Source organism: Erpetoichthys calabaricus, chromosome 8, assembly GCF_900747795.2.
Source record: "Erpetoichthys calabaricus chromosome 8, fErpCal1.3, whole genome shotgun sequence".
NCBI lineage: Eukaryota > Metazoa > Chordata > Cladistia > Polypteriformes > Polypteridae > Erpetoichthys > Erpetoichthys calabaricus.
The window spans coordinates 72,476,861-72,495,008 of NC_041401.2; the positions used below are offsets into that span (position 1 = coordinate 72,476,861).

Here is an 18,148-nt window from a genome sequence, read left to right on the forward strand (position 1 = left end):
TAATAATAATACATTTGACATATCCTTTGAGCATTCTTTTGTTCATCCCACATGTCTTTAAAAGATTATGGCACTCTTGCGTCTTTTTCAATATTATGTTGGCTTTTTGAATACAACTTAAAATTTTCTGTATATCTCTAACCCAGGGAATTTGAAGCAGATGAGAGCTGTCATTGCTGCCTTATGATAAGTTCTTTTCCAGTAGTAGCATATGGACTTTGACTTTAGGTTCTGGTTAGATCTGTTACCATATTCTTATAGGCTGCTCAGGCTAATCACTGCAGTGGCACCAGATAATGTGATGATGTGGTAGCTGTTGTTATGTTGGCTGTACACACATAGACAGTGAGAGAGTCTGCAGTCAACACAAGAATTTTGAGGGTCACACAGTATTTTATATCTGTGTGAATGATGTTCTGTTGCTTATTTTTAACACTTAATGTCTCCAGTACATTCAATGTCACATACAGAAAGCAGTGCACTGTATCTAATCTCGGAGATTCAGGATAAGCTTAGAGAGACCATTTGTATTAATACAGAGCTATACCAGTAACAATATACCTTTCCACGTCTTCAATGGTAATATGAAAGGCTGGAGAAACTACTTTATCACTGACCTGTTAATGTCAAATGAAGTGGGTCTTGTTTTAAAAGATGCACTATATAAATTAAAGAAACAATCTTTATATTTTTTCTCTTTTTTTCTTTATTGTGTGTTCTCCTTATAGTGAAAGTTAATGAAAATACTAGAACAATATTATAAGATGACCCTGGAAAGATGATGTATTATGCTTCAAAAACAGAGCAATGTAGTTTGGTCAAATATAAAAAAGTTGGTTGAAATCAAAGAAAGGATCCCTACATTTAAAATTTTAACAAAGGTTTTAATTCACTTTCATTGCGTACTTTGTTTTCTGGAACTCATTATTTATTATATTTTTGTTCTGTTGTAGGTGTGCTTGATCTCTGTTTCACCTTTTAGCCAAGATGCCAGTAGGTGCTGTTTACCAAATTAAATTTGGATCAAAGAAACTATCAAAACATTACTGTAACAACAGTAATGCATAATAATGGGATTTAAGATAGCTATGTGTTCATGCAGGATTATGGGCATATGGTGTAGATTACTCTTCACAAATAAAGAAAAATGTTAAACAAAATCATATTCAAAAACATCAGTTTGGAACAAGGATGTGAAATTTCCGCAACTAAATAAAGCTTACAAAAATACTAATTACAGTTCATTTAAAACAGGGACTACAATTTACATTCCAAGACAGTCATATTTTAGTAATACCAAGTGGCCACCAAAAACATAAACATGTAAAATGAAGCTGTCATCATAAAATGTTTATATATTCCACAGTGACCTCATGTGGTCAGATCATGGTGTTGCAACACTGAAAAGGTGCAATACACTGTCATCTCTCACCCATGTAATTGATAGTGCTAAAATATGCTATCCCAATAAGGAGTGTTCTGGGCTCCGAGTTGTAACCCTCTGTTTTGGAGATACAGGGCTGCAACACACTGAGCCAGTTTGCCATTTTTAATAATACCACCCTCCACCTCAATAACACCTGCCAGAGGAGATGCACTTCTAGCTCAGAACTGAAGGTAGTTGAATAAGCAGTATCAGAAAAGTCAAAATGTTATCATGCATTTACACATGTATGCAAATTCTGGTTGATATATATACAGTATATACAGTACTGTGCAAAAGTTTTAGGCAGGTGTGAAAAAATGCTGTAAACAAAGAATGCTTTCAAAAATGGAAGTGTTAATCATTTATTTTCATCAATCAACAAAATGCAGTGAATGAACAAAAGTGAAATCTAAATCAAATCAATATTTGGTGTGACCACCCTTTGCCTTCAAAACAGCATCAATTCTTCTAGGTACACTTGCACACAGTTTTTGAAGGAACTCAGCTGGTAGGTTGTTCCAAACATCTTGGAGAACTAACCACAGATCTTCTGTGGATGAAAGCTTCCTCACATCCTTCTGTCTCTTCATGTAATCCCAGACACACTCAATGATGTTGAGATCAGGGCTCTGTGGGGGCCATACCATCACTTCCAGGACTTCTTGTTCTTCTTTACGCTGAAGATAGTTCTTAATGACTTTGGCTGTATGTTTGGGGTTGTTGTCCTGCTGCAGAATAAATTTGAGGCCAATCATACGCCACCCTGATGATATTGCATGATGGATAAGTATCTGCCTGTATTTCTCAGCATTGACAACACCATTAATCCTGACCAAATCTCCAACTCCATTTGCAGAAATGCAGCCGCAAACATTCAAGGAACCTCCACCATGCTTCACTGTTGCCTGCAGACACTCATTATCGTACCGCTCTTCAGCCCTTCGACGAACAAGCTGCCTTCTGCTACAGCCAAATATCTCAAATTTTGACTCATCAGTCCAGAGCACCTGCTGCCATTTTTCTGCACCCCAGTTCCTATGTTTTTGTGCATACTTGAGTCGCTTGGCCTTGTTTCTACGTCGGAGGTATGGCTTTTTGGCTGCAACTCTTCCATGAAGACCACTTCTGGCCAGACTTCTCCGGACAGTAGATGGGTGTACCTGGGTCCCACTGGTTTCTGCCAGTTCTGAGCTGATGGCACTGCTGGACATCTTCCGATTTCGAAGGGTAATAAGCTTGATGTGTCTTTCATCTGCTGCACTGAGTTTCCTTGGCCGACCACTGCGTCTACGATCCTCAACGTTGCCTGTTTCTTTGTGCTTCTTCAAAAGAGCTTGAACAGCACATCTTGAAACCCCAGTCTGCTTTGAAATCTTTGTCTGGGAGAGACCTTGCTGATGCATTATAACTACCTTGTGTCTTGTTGCTGTGCTCAATCTTGCCATGACATGAAACTGTCTTCCACAACCTCACCTTGGTAGCAGAGTTTGGCTGTTCCTCACCCAGTTTTAAGCCTCCTACACAGCTGTTTCTGTTTCAGTTAATGACTGTGTTTCAACCTACGTGTGACATTGATGATCATTAGCACCTGTTTGGTAGAATTGGTTGATCATACACCTGACTATAATCCAAACAAAATCCCTGCCTTTGTGCAAGTGTACCTATAAGAATTGATGCTGGTTTGAAGGCAAAAGGTAGTAACACCAAATATGGATTTGATTTAGATTTTTCTTTTGTTTGCTCACTTTGCATTTTGTAAATTGATAACAATAAATAATCATTATTTATATTTCTGAAAGCATTCGTTTACAGCATTTGTTCACACCTGCCTAAAACTTTTGCACAGTACTGCATATTTAAAAAAGAAACTGCTCTCCATCACCTCAAGTCTCACGTTTTGTATTTTGATAATAAAACTCATAAAGTGGATCGTACTTTTATTCAAGCCTTGGTCGTTTGTCTCTCATTCAGCTTACACTGGAGGAAAAAAAAATCAGCAGTGCCAGATGAATGCTGTTGTTCTCCATATGCTTCCCTTGAAAGACATGTGGCATAGCAGTATATTGTTAGCAGAATAGACAGTGGTTGCACCACTTTCCATTGTTTTGGAGGTCAGTCTTGTGCTGGCAAAATGAGACTGCTCTTGCTTTACTCTGTCATTATTGTTCTCTCATTTTGGGTTCTATGCCCTAGGCTACTTTGAACCTTGGCCCTGATAAAATTCTACCATATCTAACCAAACTGTGTCCTCCATAGTACAGGTCTTGTACTGTATATCACAGTGTTATTTATTACAGCAGACTTGTTATTAGATTGAAGTGAAAAGTGTTTCAACTCTTTGTCTAGAAAAAGGAATTCTGCTTTAAAGATCCATAACTGGGCCAACAATTTAGAATAAAACGTGAGATAGTAGTCCTTCACATCTATGGTACAATAACTTCAAGGTGGACACATTTAAACACAAAGAGATCAGAAAGTTACAGAGTAAATAAAACAGAAGCAAAAAACTCTGTTGCCGCTCTGAGCCTGACTATAGAAGTCATGAACCCCTGTCTGCCTGTGCTGGTGGCTATCCATTTGCCCACTTAACATATAATTAAAAACAATCTTTCCCACAACTCACCTCAAACCCAGTCTCCTCTTTAGGTTATTTGAGCCTTGAAACCAACAGTCTTCCTCACTGTACTGCTCTGGGATCATTATTGACCAAGATTCAGGATTATGTTTTGTTGTGAATTCCAGGAACTTTATTTTCTCATTGGTTTACTACATTTTTCCTTGGGACTTTAATCTATGCTTGTTTAAGTTCACTTTTTTAAGTTGCATACCTTCATGTTTTCTGGGACTTAAAGTTTTACTTTTTCCTTATACTTTTGTTCTATTGTGGATGTACTTGATCTCTCTTTCATCTTTCAGCAAAGATGTCAGAAATATGAAGAGATCTATACAGTATATGAATGCGTTTCATAAATCAGTGAAAGTCTACATTAAACACTTCCACTGTTATGGTTTGAATGTGGTGATATAGTTATTGTTAACGAATAACCAAATACAGTACATATGTTACAATAAACCAAATAATACAATTTATTTATAACATAAGGATAACAGAAGATGGATATATGCAAGAACATATATAGATATATATGTATATATATATATATATATATATATATATATATATATATATATATATATATATATATATATATATATATATATATATATATACTGTATATAGATGAAAAACGATAACAATAAACATAAAAATTAGCTTAGTTAAAGGTTTTCTCACTTATACATAAAAGGCACATGACTTATGAATTCATGTGGTCAAAACAGATACGTTCTTTTTTTTAGTTATAAAGTTTTAATGCCTGCACCATGAAGATGGGGTTAATTTACTTACAGCTAGTCTGCATTGGCTTAGCACACATGTGTGTGCATGTGAGATGCTGCTCTGGACTTTCCTACTGGATTTTGGACGAAAGTTATAACTGCTAAAGACCTTTCCTTCACAAAGGTTATTACGTTTCAGTTCCACTGATACCAACACACAATGCATTAGCTGGTTTTATCCTAACCACTGACTAACAATTAATAGTTCTCAGAATCAAAGGTGGTGGACTTGAGGTTTAGTGCAAATTATGCTTTGTTTCATTCTTGGTCAGCTTTTTCCAGGGTTTCGAAAGATCTTCAGTGCGTTTGTCTTTCTTTGTTTTGGGGGATCTTTTCCTTCATCCTCTTTGTCACACCTTCTGCTTGCGAAAGGTACTCCAATTTTCTCTGTAAGGTTTTTACATACAATGTTCTCATTTTCTAGCAAAGTTACACCTGCTGAGGCAGCTGGTGATCACTCATTTCCAACTGTTAACAAGACAAAATGCATTGCTTTTACATACTGTCTCTCTCTGCTTGTTCACTTGCTATTCCTCGACAAGATTTGAAGTAATGGCACCCTCATCCCACTCCAATAGAGACAAGTCTTACATCCTTCAGGTTTAGCACTCAGTTACCCTTTGGAGTTAAAGGGATTTCTCCTGCCTTTGCTGCAACTGCACCCTCAACACAAGAAAACCTGCTATAGAGAACAGAGGTTACAGCCAGATTGAGAGCAGTGGGCTTGATAGACTAAGTACAGATTTTGTTTTTGCAGAGGTTTTCAAGGGAAAGTATAAACATTTTGCCATTGGTTTCTGTGGTGTTATAAGCCCGGTCATTCAGTAGACATTTGGAGTACAGGTTTGTCCATGAATGTTGCACATCACCGCGATATGATCCTTTGCCCGTATTTACATGGTGGATCACAGAGCCATCTCTAGGGTGTAATTTGGCGATTGATTATTTTATCAGATAAGATGTAAAGGCTGCCGATATTAATAGTGCCTGTAGCAGCTTTTTAAACCAAGGACTTGTGTTCCAGGCATAGAAAAATGAATAATGCCAGTCTGTCCTAAACTGTTGTGACACCATCTCATTTTTTGGTGTACAAAATAATTTTGTGATTTCATTGCTAAGATGCTGCTGTCCTCCTTCAAGGTCATGTCTCCAGAAGCCACTATGTGGGACATCATCACCGCCAACGCCATAGGTCAGCCATTGTGCAACAAATTAAAACACAATGCTTCACTAGTGCAATTTAGAATCCTTGGTTATTATAATTTGTCTAGGATATTTGGTTTTAGTTTCTTAAATATCTATTAAGGTTTGTTGTACTTTCACAAAACAATTTGTCTATCAGGCTTACTCCTGCAAAGTCCTAGTTTTTTATCTCCTGGTTTATTATATCACTTTTTGCCTACCATTACTTTTATCAGAACACTTCTCGGGAGAAGAGGATAGTAAAGAATCTGCTGCAATAACTCCTGGCATTCCTACACCACTTATTATTTTACTACCTGTAAAACGTTGGGTCCGCCAGGCAGCCTTAATGGTCTGCTTTAAAGAGGAAGCAAAGTTATTTTTTAGTTTGGTAGAGTGCAAAGCCACCTCACAGGCAGGAGTTTTGTAAGTGGAATCCTGCCACTAACATTCTATAAAAATGAAATATAGTCTCTCTTTTTTTTGCTTGGGACCATGTGCTACCTCTTAGAATCTCTTGACAGTTCTTCATGGACTTTTTGTCTCACTTAACAAAAAGTTGGACATATCTGTATCTAGTTATTCTGCTTAACCTTTATCATATTCATAGAACATTTTTATTCTTGCCCAGGTTGCAACTATGTCTTGTGCCATTGTCTAGTGCCCTTTGAGAACCCACACAGTGTGGTCACTGAAGACGAGCTCAAAGAGAAAGAATGGTTTAATTAAATAGTAACATGGAGTAATGTTGCAGGCTGAGAGGACTTGTGACCTGATCTTCCGCATGATGGTGATCAATCCCTGAAATGATAACCCACACTTTGAAAACTCACCAAGTAAATAGTACATGACTGATGTACTCACACCAGGACAATTTACAGTTACTGGTTAACTTAGAATGCACTTGTTTGAGATGTGTGAACAAAACTGGAGTAGCTGGAGTAAAACATATTACAGACATGAAGAAAAAAATCAGGGTGGGCTTGGGTTGGATTGTGCGCCATGATGTGGATGTCTTATTGTCCAAAAATAATGTACTTTATTCTTGCGTTTTACGATTCTTTGTGATTTTTATATAAAAACTTGATCATAAAGAACATGTCTAAATCATGTACGCTAATAGTATTTCTGAAGGAGAACCTGACATGTTACATAGTCAAAGAAACATTTTTTAAATCACTTAACTAAAACTGGAAGTCTAATTCATCTGGTACTTTTCAAATAATATTCTGAGAATGCCCTTTATAAAAGACGATATAAACACAACTCTGTCAAAAAATAGAGTGACACATAATACTCCAGTAAAAGTAAATGGATTTTTTTAAATGAGTAAAAAATACTTAGAAAAGTTGTATAAAAAATTGCACCATGTGTGACTGTAATGATGACAAAATACTCATGTAAAGGGAGACCCTTTTATAACACTTTGCAGGCTGGAGATTTAGAAGATTTTAAAACCATGTAAATGTTGCTGCAATTGAACATAAATGAATAGTTTGTTCAAAATTTAAAACGTCACTGTCATTTCCTTACTTTGACAAAGATGTATAGCAACCTGCTTTTTAGCCTGGTTATTATGTTTCTCACACATTTTTTACATGAGCCTATAAGTGTTCATAATACAACTCAGTGGTCCATACCTGGGAACAGAATAGCTAAATATTCATGCAACACTTTAAAAGCCAAGTAACTTCTATATATAACATTATGGACATTATTCTGCTATATAGTAAAAAACAATAAGGTCTGTGTGTGTGTGTCCAGTTCCTCCAAGCAATCTAATTGGTCAGCTTGGCTTTGGTGATGCAACTGAAATAGGAAGTGTGATGGAGAGACACACAAGGAGGGGTAAAGGTTTAGAAAAAGCAGACAGAAGGTGAGCAGAGCATCTTGAATTTACAGAACCGGAGAAGCAGGCTTTATGTGCTCAGGAAAAGGAGCATGTCAAGACAGGTTCAGACACACAAGGATACTGAGGAAAAGTGCTAAAGGAACACATACTGCAAAAGATATCAAATATGGGTAGTATAGCTAGTAAGTAATAAAACATAACATACCCTAACATTTCCAAATTTGCCAAATCCAATTAAGGGTCATGGGGATCTGCAGATTGAATTAATAATATCCAAATGTATTTCAAATTTAAATATGATGTTTGAGCTGGAGCTAATTTCACTCTTATGTATACCATCATAAATTTCATTGTATGAGTAAGTGAGAATATTTTTTTTCAGGGGTGAGGTTGCCAACAGCATGTGGAAAAACAACACGTGATGCTCTTTTAAATGTTTAAATGCACACTGTTATATTCCGCTGAACCAAAGCCCAAAAAACAGATGTCATCAAAGCAGGAATGTATAACATTTTCAAACCTGCTTGATGCAATTAAGGGGGATAATAGTCAAAAGAATGGACTCCAGTGTCTTATTATTTTACGTAAAGTTGCTAATACAGTATCATCATACTACCTGTGCAAAGCTTACATATTTTTACCCTTTTCTTTTCTTCAGGAACGTCAGCCTTCTTTCTAAGTTAAAAGACCTGCAGCTACACTTTTGGCACGCAGACTGATTTTGTTAAATTGGAAGAATCCTAACTCTCCTCTAATAAGTCAGTGGGAAACCGATGTTTTATATTATTTGAAATTGGAAAAAATCAAATTCTCAGTTAGGGGATCTGTACAGATTTTTTTCAAAACCTGGCAGGATTTAATCAATAATATTTTAGACTAAGAAGAAATAATTATTTCCGCATTTCTTTTCCTTCGCCTTAAGTATTACTTCTTTGGCCATGCTCTCCTTCTCAGGGGTGGGGTCCTATTTTTTGTAAAAATTGATCTATATGTACGGAATGATTACAATAAAATTAAAAAAGACCTGCGGCTAAGTGGACAAACATTGAATAATGAAATTATTTTACTAAATTAAAAAAAAGGCAAATCAGAATACTGTTGTGTTGCAGGTAAGATTTTTCCCCTGGGTTTTATTTATTTTGTTTATTATGAATTAATTTTTTTTCATACTTTTACTTTATTTCGGTTACATTTGTTTGTTATTTGTATTCTGTCTTCTAGCTTTATATTGAGTCAGGAAAGAAAACAGCAGCAGTGGAGTATTGAGTTATTTCTTGCGGAGTACTACTTGTGCGAATTCTGCAATTTGCATATGTTGCATTGGCCTTTTTCACTTTGGATTGCATTTTAAGTAAATCCCTTTTGTCTTATTTTTGCCCCTTTTCCCGGTTTATCTAACATTATTGATAAATTCTTCAGTTTAGAAATAGTCCTGTTTATATGGTCACTACAAGCCAATGTTTTATGGTTTAATCTCATTTGGGATATTCTAGGACTTTCATTGTATTTAGAACTTTAAAAAGCCAACTCTCCATTTTTGGGCCTTCTTAGGATGAAGCCTACTGGTGGTGTTTGGAGCTGGCTGCTTTGGGGTCAGCCTCTTCTGGACCAGCAGGTGGAAGTACTAGCCTGCTTTGTTACTCATTTTGGAAGCTTTGTGTCCCTTTTCATGATGCTTGTGGTGCCAAATCACAATAAATACAAAATTCAAGATTCAAAATTCAAAAATACAAAAAAAAAAACCAAAGGATCAATGAAAATGAATTTAACAAACCTACAACAGAATTTATTCATAAGCAAACAAGTTCACAAATCCAAAGTTAAAGAAACCTAAAACTAAATTTCAAAGGCAAAAAAACCCAAATCACAGCCAAAGAGCACAGTTCTCAAAACAAGCAAACATGATAGCCTTTTGCTTACCATGCCAAAGGACAGGATCCAATTTTGGATTACTGTCAGAGTGGAACTTGCATCTTTTGACCTTAATGATGATAAACCAGCCCATGTTTACCTTAAACAAATCTGATGGCATCACTTTAAGAAGTTATCAAGTTGGCCAGTCAAACCAGAGAAGAAATCATTGTGCTCTTCAGGTAACTGATTGCGAATGCTTATTTTGTAACAGGCAATCTTTAGTTATTACAATTGCAGGTAATGAGGGTGCAGTGTTAATTTTTCCCTGCCTGTTGCTAAAGCAGCATAGGTAGTGAATTAATCATTTAGGTTAGTTTAAAGAATGGAGGTTGTAGCCTTATCTGTATCAGTTATTTACTGGGTTCCATAAACATGTAGGTAAGTGTAAGTGGCAACTCTAAATTGGCTCCACTATCAATGAGGGCACAATGGACAAATGTTATGTTTTGCCCAATGCTACTGGCATAGACACTGGCTTTCTGCAACCCAAAACTGATTATGAAATTAATTTTTACCTTTGAAAATATCACTGGGAAGAAGCACTCCGATTTTCAGTCCAGGGAGTTTTTTTGTTTTTAAATCAAAACCTATTATTACACAGAGAAGTACAGCATGTTAAAAAGTAACTACCATAGCAAACATGATAAGATATAATAGTGAATGTCACAGAGTACTCAGGAAAAAAAAATCAATGCAGATTTTGGATTCATGTAGGAAATTTGGAGTTTGGGTATGACCTTGAAAAGAGATGAAGTAGGTTTGAGAAAGTAATGTTTTTGTTATGATTTAGCTATTTAAATTCTTTATCTATATTGAAGAATTAATTTGGTGATCATCAGTACAGCATACACTCTAACCTATTCAGTTGGCATTCAAAAGGGATTTGTCAGCACTTTTCACAGAGTGGAAGGAGAAACTGCTGAGGTTTTGCTTTACAAAAAAAGACTGCAATTGTTTTGAAAAGGGTAAGCAAATATATAGGCAGTTGAAGTTATGATAATATTTTATTAATGCATTTGGGTTTACCCAAGATATTTTAATGTTAGACTTTGATTTATGTCAAATGCAGTTTGTTATAATGGTAGAATTTATTTTCTTGACATAAATTGACAATTTGCCGTAGAAGTGTTATATTTTATGTACGAATGCATTGTGTGCCACTGACACTTCATTGGTGTAATTTGATTTTGTTGATATATACACTAACTACCAGTCTGCAAGCGGTTATATCTCAGGGCTGTATACAGTTCTTCAGCTGCATGGTAATGCCTTTTCAGTTTAGGTTTTGGGGTAAATGCTCCCCCTAGGCATGTTACTGTTCCTTTGTTATGTTAAATTAGATAAAATAATGACACTCTTTCAATCTGACCTCCTACATATTTTTACTTGCCACTAGGCCTGCACTTAACGTGTGGCTATTTATTACAACCATAACCTTGTTTAAGAAGTCAAGTTACATGTCAAGTTAGCTGTGTTTTTTTTTAAATTGTGTGTTCAAATGATTGCACTTACGAATGTTTTGAAATTAAATCTTTTTTTGTCCAGCACTTCCCGACTCACTGGTACAAGAAAACCTCCACACGATATACCGTTTGACTTATCTTGATACGTGGTTATGCAAGAAGTCAAGCTTTTTGGGATTCTCCCTTATTTTTGGCCAACTAGACCTGAAAAACACTCATTGTAGGCCATATTTTGTGCAGGAAATTACACCCTTAGGATAGAAACCAATAGGTATCTTCAGCAAAAATGATCAGAAGGACTCACCCCTCAATGAGATATGAGAGTACAAAGTTACTCTTTTACAACAATTTGAAAAAATGAGGATCAATAACACAGGCATGTGGAGTGTCATCTTAAAGTTATTTTGAGGTTGCTGATCACAAATACATTTTTGATATCCGATTCTTAAGCAGAGGTCCTAGCACTCTAAGATCCACTCCCATATGGATAAAAATGGCAAATTCCAAACAAATGGCAAATTTCAAACATAAGCAAGTGGAGTATAGTTTTAGACCATTTCAAAGTTATTCTTATTTTCTATCACAATCGAGAATATTTAGAGTTTAAACATTTAAATTGAAGCTCACGCATTTACTATTTCAAATATTTAACGCAACATTTCTTGTTTATGGTATTCTTGTACGTCTACCTCATGAAGTAAATCATTACATTACTTATGAACACTGTAGTTCTATCACACCCAATTCATTGTCTCTGTCTACTGCGGAAAAGCTTCTGCTGTTTCAATCCTTCACAGCTCAGGCCCAGCAAGCCAGGAAAACGCCTCCTAGACCTTTTCAGGAATTCCACAGCTGCTATTGTCACCTTATTATACAGCGAACATAAATTCGAAAAATCTAAAGTATTTCACCGAATACGTTTTAACATTTTCTCATTTATTCGGCACGCTAAGCAGGCGTGGCCATAGATGACAGGCAGGCGGATGTGACGTCATGGGGCCGGGCACTTGATCAACATGGTGGAGGTCACTAGAAACTTCCGTTGCGCGCGCATCGACCTACACTTCACATCAGTCCGTTTCATTATTTTCTGAAACGTTAGGCCTGTTATTCTTACGCATACAGTACAATAATAATGAAATCATCATGCAGGTCTTGTCGTTTTATAGGTTGGCGCTGTTTTTATCGTCACATTTCCTCCTTAGTATTTCCATTGGTCCTGTCGCCGCTTCCGCTACGTACGGCGCGGTTAACTGTCACGTTGGGTAGAACCCCGGAAGTGAGCAGCGTATTGACAATATGGCTGCTCATTTAGCTGGAGGGGGTCGGAGAAAGTCTCGCCGTTGACAGTTGCAAGATTCGCCTTTCATTTTTGGCTTTCACTCCCTCAGCCTTTTTATGAATGAACCGACTGCAAGTAGGCCGGCATGTAGTCAGGGAGCCGAGGTTGCACCGCGAATGCCCACATCACCATGTCCTTTTTTAAGAGGAAAGGTAAGCAAGCCCGGCGAAGAGTTGACAGCTGATGAAAAGGCCGTATATTTGTGGGTTCAGTAAGGGTGAACGGAGGATTTGGGAGAAATGAGCATGTGAGCTAGCAGTGTGCTCGCCCAACTGTAGGACGCTAAATGTTTTGGCTATTTCATCGCTGCAGTGTCTCGTTCTCGTAGATCGAGTTTTTACAGACATATTAAAAAAAACTTACCAATTGGTTTTTCTGTCTTAATATCGTCGAATGGTCACCTTAGTTCTGCCTTTCACTTTAAGGAATTCACATTAGAGCAGTGCTTCCCAAACTCGGTCCTAAGGACCCACTGTGGCTGCAGGTTCTTCAATTTAATCAGACTCCTGGGCTAATTAAGTGAACTGTTATTTCCTAAGTTCTGTTTTGGGAACAATGTAGAAATTAGAAAACTGTTTGGTTAAAAAAATATATAAATTAAAATATACCAAACAGTTATATATGAATAATGTATTTTTTTCGCTTTAACAATATTTTCATTTTGATTTTCATTCTACTTTTCCAAGTGTTCTAATTGTTTAATTAATCCATTATTTACTAATTAGTGGGACTGACGTTAAAGTAGTTGCAGCCTTTGATTATTCAGTGTTGTTTGCCTGGGTGTCTGCTCTGCTCGTTTTTAATTGTCATTAATAAGATACAACTAAGGGGGAAACCAGCAGAGAGAAAATGCAAAATATCATGAAATCAACAAAAGAGAGTTAAGCATTTAAATCTACAGCAAAAGCAGAAATATTTCTAAATGTCTTATAAATATAAAAATCATGCTGCTATGCTTTTCTGAATGTAGAACAGGAGAAACAATAATGCCAGCTAATTAAGTGAGATCAGTGTTATCAAGTGTCACTGATTATGAATCTGGTTGGAACAAAAACCTGCAGCCACAGTGGGTCCCAAGGAGCAAGTTTGAGAACCCCTGCATTAGGGTGTTAGAAATGGGACCTCAATTTGTGAATGGTGCACAGAGTTCTGTTTTATCCGGTTGTAATTAGTGTCAGTATCGGATCAGTAATGAGTTTTGTCTTAAATTGCGAGTTGCATTTTTTTTTTGTTGATTTGCTTTGGTTGGTGTAGCTTTATGCAGTTAGATTTTTTTGTTTCCCCATGTTCTACTCATTTTTTATTAAGATGGTTTTCATCAATCTGTTATCTCGTGTATGATCCACTTTAATACATTTTATTTTATATAATGGCCTTCATCAAACAAACCATTAAAAGGTACTTTAACAAAGTATACACATTCAATTTAATGTAAAAAGATTAATTTCAACTAAGTACAATGTTATTTAATGCATGGCAATTTTTCAAGGTAAAGTCACTTAAGAGTATATTTAATATAGACGAATTGACAGTATGTATAAGTAGATTGACTGTACAGGATAACAGTGTGGTAGAATTATATTGGTACGTTTAGTAATGAAGCTTCAAATTAGAATTTAGTTGAAGGTTTAGCTGGTAGTAAAGTTAATAGCTCAGTGAGCTATTACAATACATCAACATGACATGTAACAGCAACAAAAAGCCACTCCATATGTACCCAAAAACTGATCTATGTTTATTTATATGAGACAAGTTTTAACTTAGAATGTTTATGTTGTAGTGTGGGTAAGTTCACCTGAAAATTATATATATATTTAGCACAATTAGTCCTTGTGATTCTGCACTTTTTGAAACCTGTTTTAATTATCTTAGAAATATTGCAAAACAAAGGCAGTTCTTTAATCTGTAGGATTTTGAATAGCTTGTTCATTCTTGTATTTGAATCAGAATTGACCATTTTAATTCTTTGTTGTAACTGTTAACATTTTTTGCTTACTGCTCTACAATTAATGCAAAACAGCAGAAAAGATTATAACTAGCCCTAAGAAGTATGACTCTTTTTTTTTTTTTTTTAATCAATTTAATGACTTTAAAAGACCTTTTAAAATGCACCTTCTTACCTATTAAGTCATAAACGGCTTCATGCCTTACTTTAGAGGTATGAGCACAAACCTAATTAAACCTTTATACCAGAATGTACACTACAATCTCTGATATTAGTGTTAAGAGCAAAATCTGAAGCGGTAGACCATTACATTGTGAAGTGATCTTTCTACAAATATTGCAGAATCCCTACCAGTCTGAACATTTATATGAAGGCGGTGTGAGACATTGGTCAAGTTACTCCTTAATCCAATTCATTGTTATGGGAGGATGGAGCCAGTACTGGGCCCAGGGCAGGACAAAACCCTGAACAGCGAAACGGACATTTATAAGACTCGAGATCACTTTGTAATCCCCAGAACACAAATCTTTGGGATGTGGGAATAGAGTACCTGTAGGTAAAACCCACTCAGACATGTTTTTGATTTGGCTTTAAAAGTGACTACGGGGCTTTGCTTGCCAACCCCCCTGTCTGTGCTACGCGCCATCAACTTCACGTCTCTGCTGCTTGCGTATGTGGATTTCACTTACACCAAATTACAAATCTTTTAATTCTCGTGGCTATGCCTCTTCTTTGGGAAGAAATACTACTTTTCCCTGATGGCAACATGACTTAGACGATCTAGAAGTCTCCGACTTAAAGTTTAAAGCCAAACAATATCTACATATTTCTGTCATATCACCTATGTCCATATATTTAATCTCTTTTTGCTTTTACCTTTTTGTTAATATCGCATTGAACTGTGATTCTGTGTTTGGAATTACATTGTGACAACACAACGTTTAACTGCCCGTGAGTGAATATCGTTTCTTTCTCTCTACACAAACTGTGTCTGACAATAGCATTCACACAAATGAGAAATGATTGATCTGTGTGCGTGGTTGTAAATGTTTTAGATGTGAGCAGAACTTTTCCAAATCTCTTTGCATGAAGTCTTGTCTCGCGGGGCTTGAAATATTCTCTTGCTGGATTTCACTTTTCACCAAAAATAAATCTTTTAATTCTTGCAGATACTCCTTTTCATTGAGAAAAAACATTACTTTTCCCTGATGGCAACACGAATTGGACGATCTACAAGTCTCTGTTTAAATCTGAACAATATATTCAATCTCTTTTCACTGTTACATTATTTCACCAAGTAATAATTTCTGTTTGTTGATGCTAATGTGATCTTTACTATCATTTTTTTTGAGACTTTTGAATTTTCATACTTCCATTATCTCTAACCTGTTCTGCATGTGTATCGCGCCAACGTTTTTGAATTCTACTCTTTGTCTTTTATTTCCGGCCCCGGGTGTGGTTAAATCTCTTGGCACAAAGTCTTGTCTCACGGGACATGAAAGTGTCTCTCTGAGAAAGTCATGTCTCATTTCTCTTCCCAAGATTTTTTTATTATAATAGAGAGATATGAGTACCTCAAAGGATGTACCAAACTCCAGTCTAAAATTATTAAAGGAGATTCTCTGAAAGGTTTAAATGTATCTCTGAAGAATTTATTTTTAGATATAAGCTTCAAACTTTATCATTATTAAAGGTCACTCTAGGTTTTTCTCTTTGGCTTGTAATGTGTGATTTATGGAATGAATTTTTTTTATTAATTAATTTTGCATTTATATAGCGCTTTTCTCACTACTCAAAGCGCTCAGCAATTGCAGGTTAAGGGCCTTGCTTAAGGGCCCAACAGAGCAGAGTCCCTATTGGCATTTACGGGATTCGAACCGGCAACCTTCCGATTGCAAGTGCAGATCCCTAGCCTCAGAGCTTGAATCATCAGGCAAAAAATCATAGCAGGGATTAGTGTCTTGTCAGCGTGTACAAGTTTTCTTTAAAAAACAACTTATACTTTGTTGTTAAACTTGTCATTAACTAGAACTTTTTATTTCACCATAAGTGTTATTTAATGGAGAACATTTTATAATACTTGATCATGGGAAAGGTGCTATATAAATAAAATGCATTATTATTATTAATGCTTTCAAGTGAAGACTCATGTTGATATATGAATTAAAAGCTTTGCACGTCAGTAACCAGAGTTTTCAACTTAATCGCTTAAGTGAAGGCTGCATAGTTGAGGAGTAATGTGTTCTTTATGCTTGGCTTGTGTTATAACTCTAGTAGCAGCATTTTTAATTTGTTGCAATCCCTTGATACTTTGAACAAGAAGAACATTGAAAATTAAATTGTTGCAATCCAGTGATTATGTGTGTTTGTTTTTTTTTTTGTTTTTTTTTTAATTTAAGAGTATCATATAGATTGGTTTGTTTCTATCAGACTTGTAGATAGCAGTGTTTCCTCCCGTGTGATATTTAACAGTATTTCTGTGTACCAGCCCATGCTAGACTGAAGCTGTTTTTTAATACCCAGGGTTTACCACAACCTTTCACAATTGCAGTGACTGTAAGGCAGAAGCAAATTCCAAAAGAGGCAAGAGTCTGTTGCAGGGCATGGACATGCACAGATGTGCACAGTCACGCAGGACTAAGGCTTTGAACCATCATTTAACCTAATTTACTGTATATGCCTTGGACGTTGTAGAAGACATGCATAAACTCTAACTCAGCCAAAAAACTGAACATAGTTGTCTGGAATTTTATAAAACTGATATATAAGTAGAAGAGTAGTATCCTGTTATACAGTATCATGATATAAGTCTCTAAAGACGAGCCCAGTGATAAAGTCAGATGGGATGGCCAGGAGGACAGAAATAACAAAAAAAAAACTCCAGTTAAACTGGTGGTTGGAACCAGAGTGTAGCAGGTGACACCTCAGCACCACACTGGAACAGTGTGAGTTTTTTTTTTTTTTTGCAGTGGCTGGAGTGCCAGTCCTGCCACCAACTCCCAGGTTTTCCCTGTAATTTGGAGGACCTGCTTGCAGGTCTGGATGCAGATTAATGCCATATCCAAGACAGAGCAATTGCACGTTAAAGGTCTTGCTCAAGGGCCCAACGGGGTAGATTCACTTCTGGCGTTTACAGGATTCAAGCCGTCAACCTTCCGATTCTGCTTCCACTGTCTTTAATTCTCTGCTGATTTCACTTCAGGTATGCTGTATCTCAAAGTAAACCTCAAAGCAAACAGTGTTGCCTCTGCTGTTTGGAGGTTTTTCAGGTAAAAAACACAGCAGTCAACACTTCAAAATGTAATTTATGTAATGGAATAATTTTGAGGGGAGGTGCTTAATCTATAAATGTAATACTATTGATTTAAAGATCAGAAAAACCAGTCCAGTCTAGATTAAGCATTTTATGTTTGTTAATTGTTGTAAATTATAATAAAGAATGAATATTTAAAGAAAATCTTAATGCAGCCTCTAGAATGCTCAATTGTTTAATTTATAAAGCATGTAAAGACTCCCAGTGTCTCAGTTTACATGTAAGCCTCCTTTGTGAAATGATCTTCTCAAAATGTCTTTGTGTGTCCAACACTATTGATATGCAGTTGATGCTAGTTCATGACAAAAACAT

The 18,148-nt window shown here is 36.2% G+C and overlaps 1 protein-coding gene across 2 annotated transcripts in view; it reads left to right on the forward strand.

The window, feature by feature from the left end:
* Positions 1 to 12,264: 12,264 nt before the first annotated feature.
* Positions 12,265 to 18,148, forward strand: part of akap10 (A kinase (PRKA) anchor protein 10) — a 58,388-nt gene continuing 52,504 nt past the window's right edge. Inside the window, exon 1 of one of the 2 annotated variants that reach the window (XM_051930905.1) lies at positions 12,265 to 12,730. In XM_051930905.1, coding sequence (XP_051786865.1) covers positions 12,709 to 12,730 — 22 coding nt within the window. In that variant the 5' untranslated portion in view covers positions 12,265 to 12,708. The remainder of the gene's footprint in view (positions 12,731 to 18,148) is intronic. The other variant, XM_028806783.2, reaches the window with a different exon arrangement.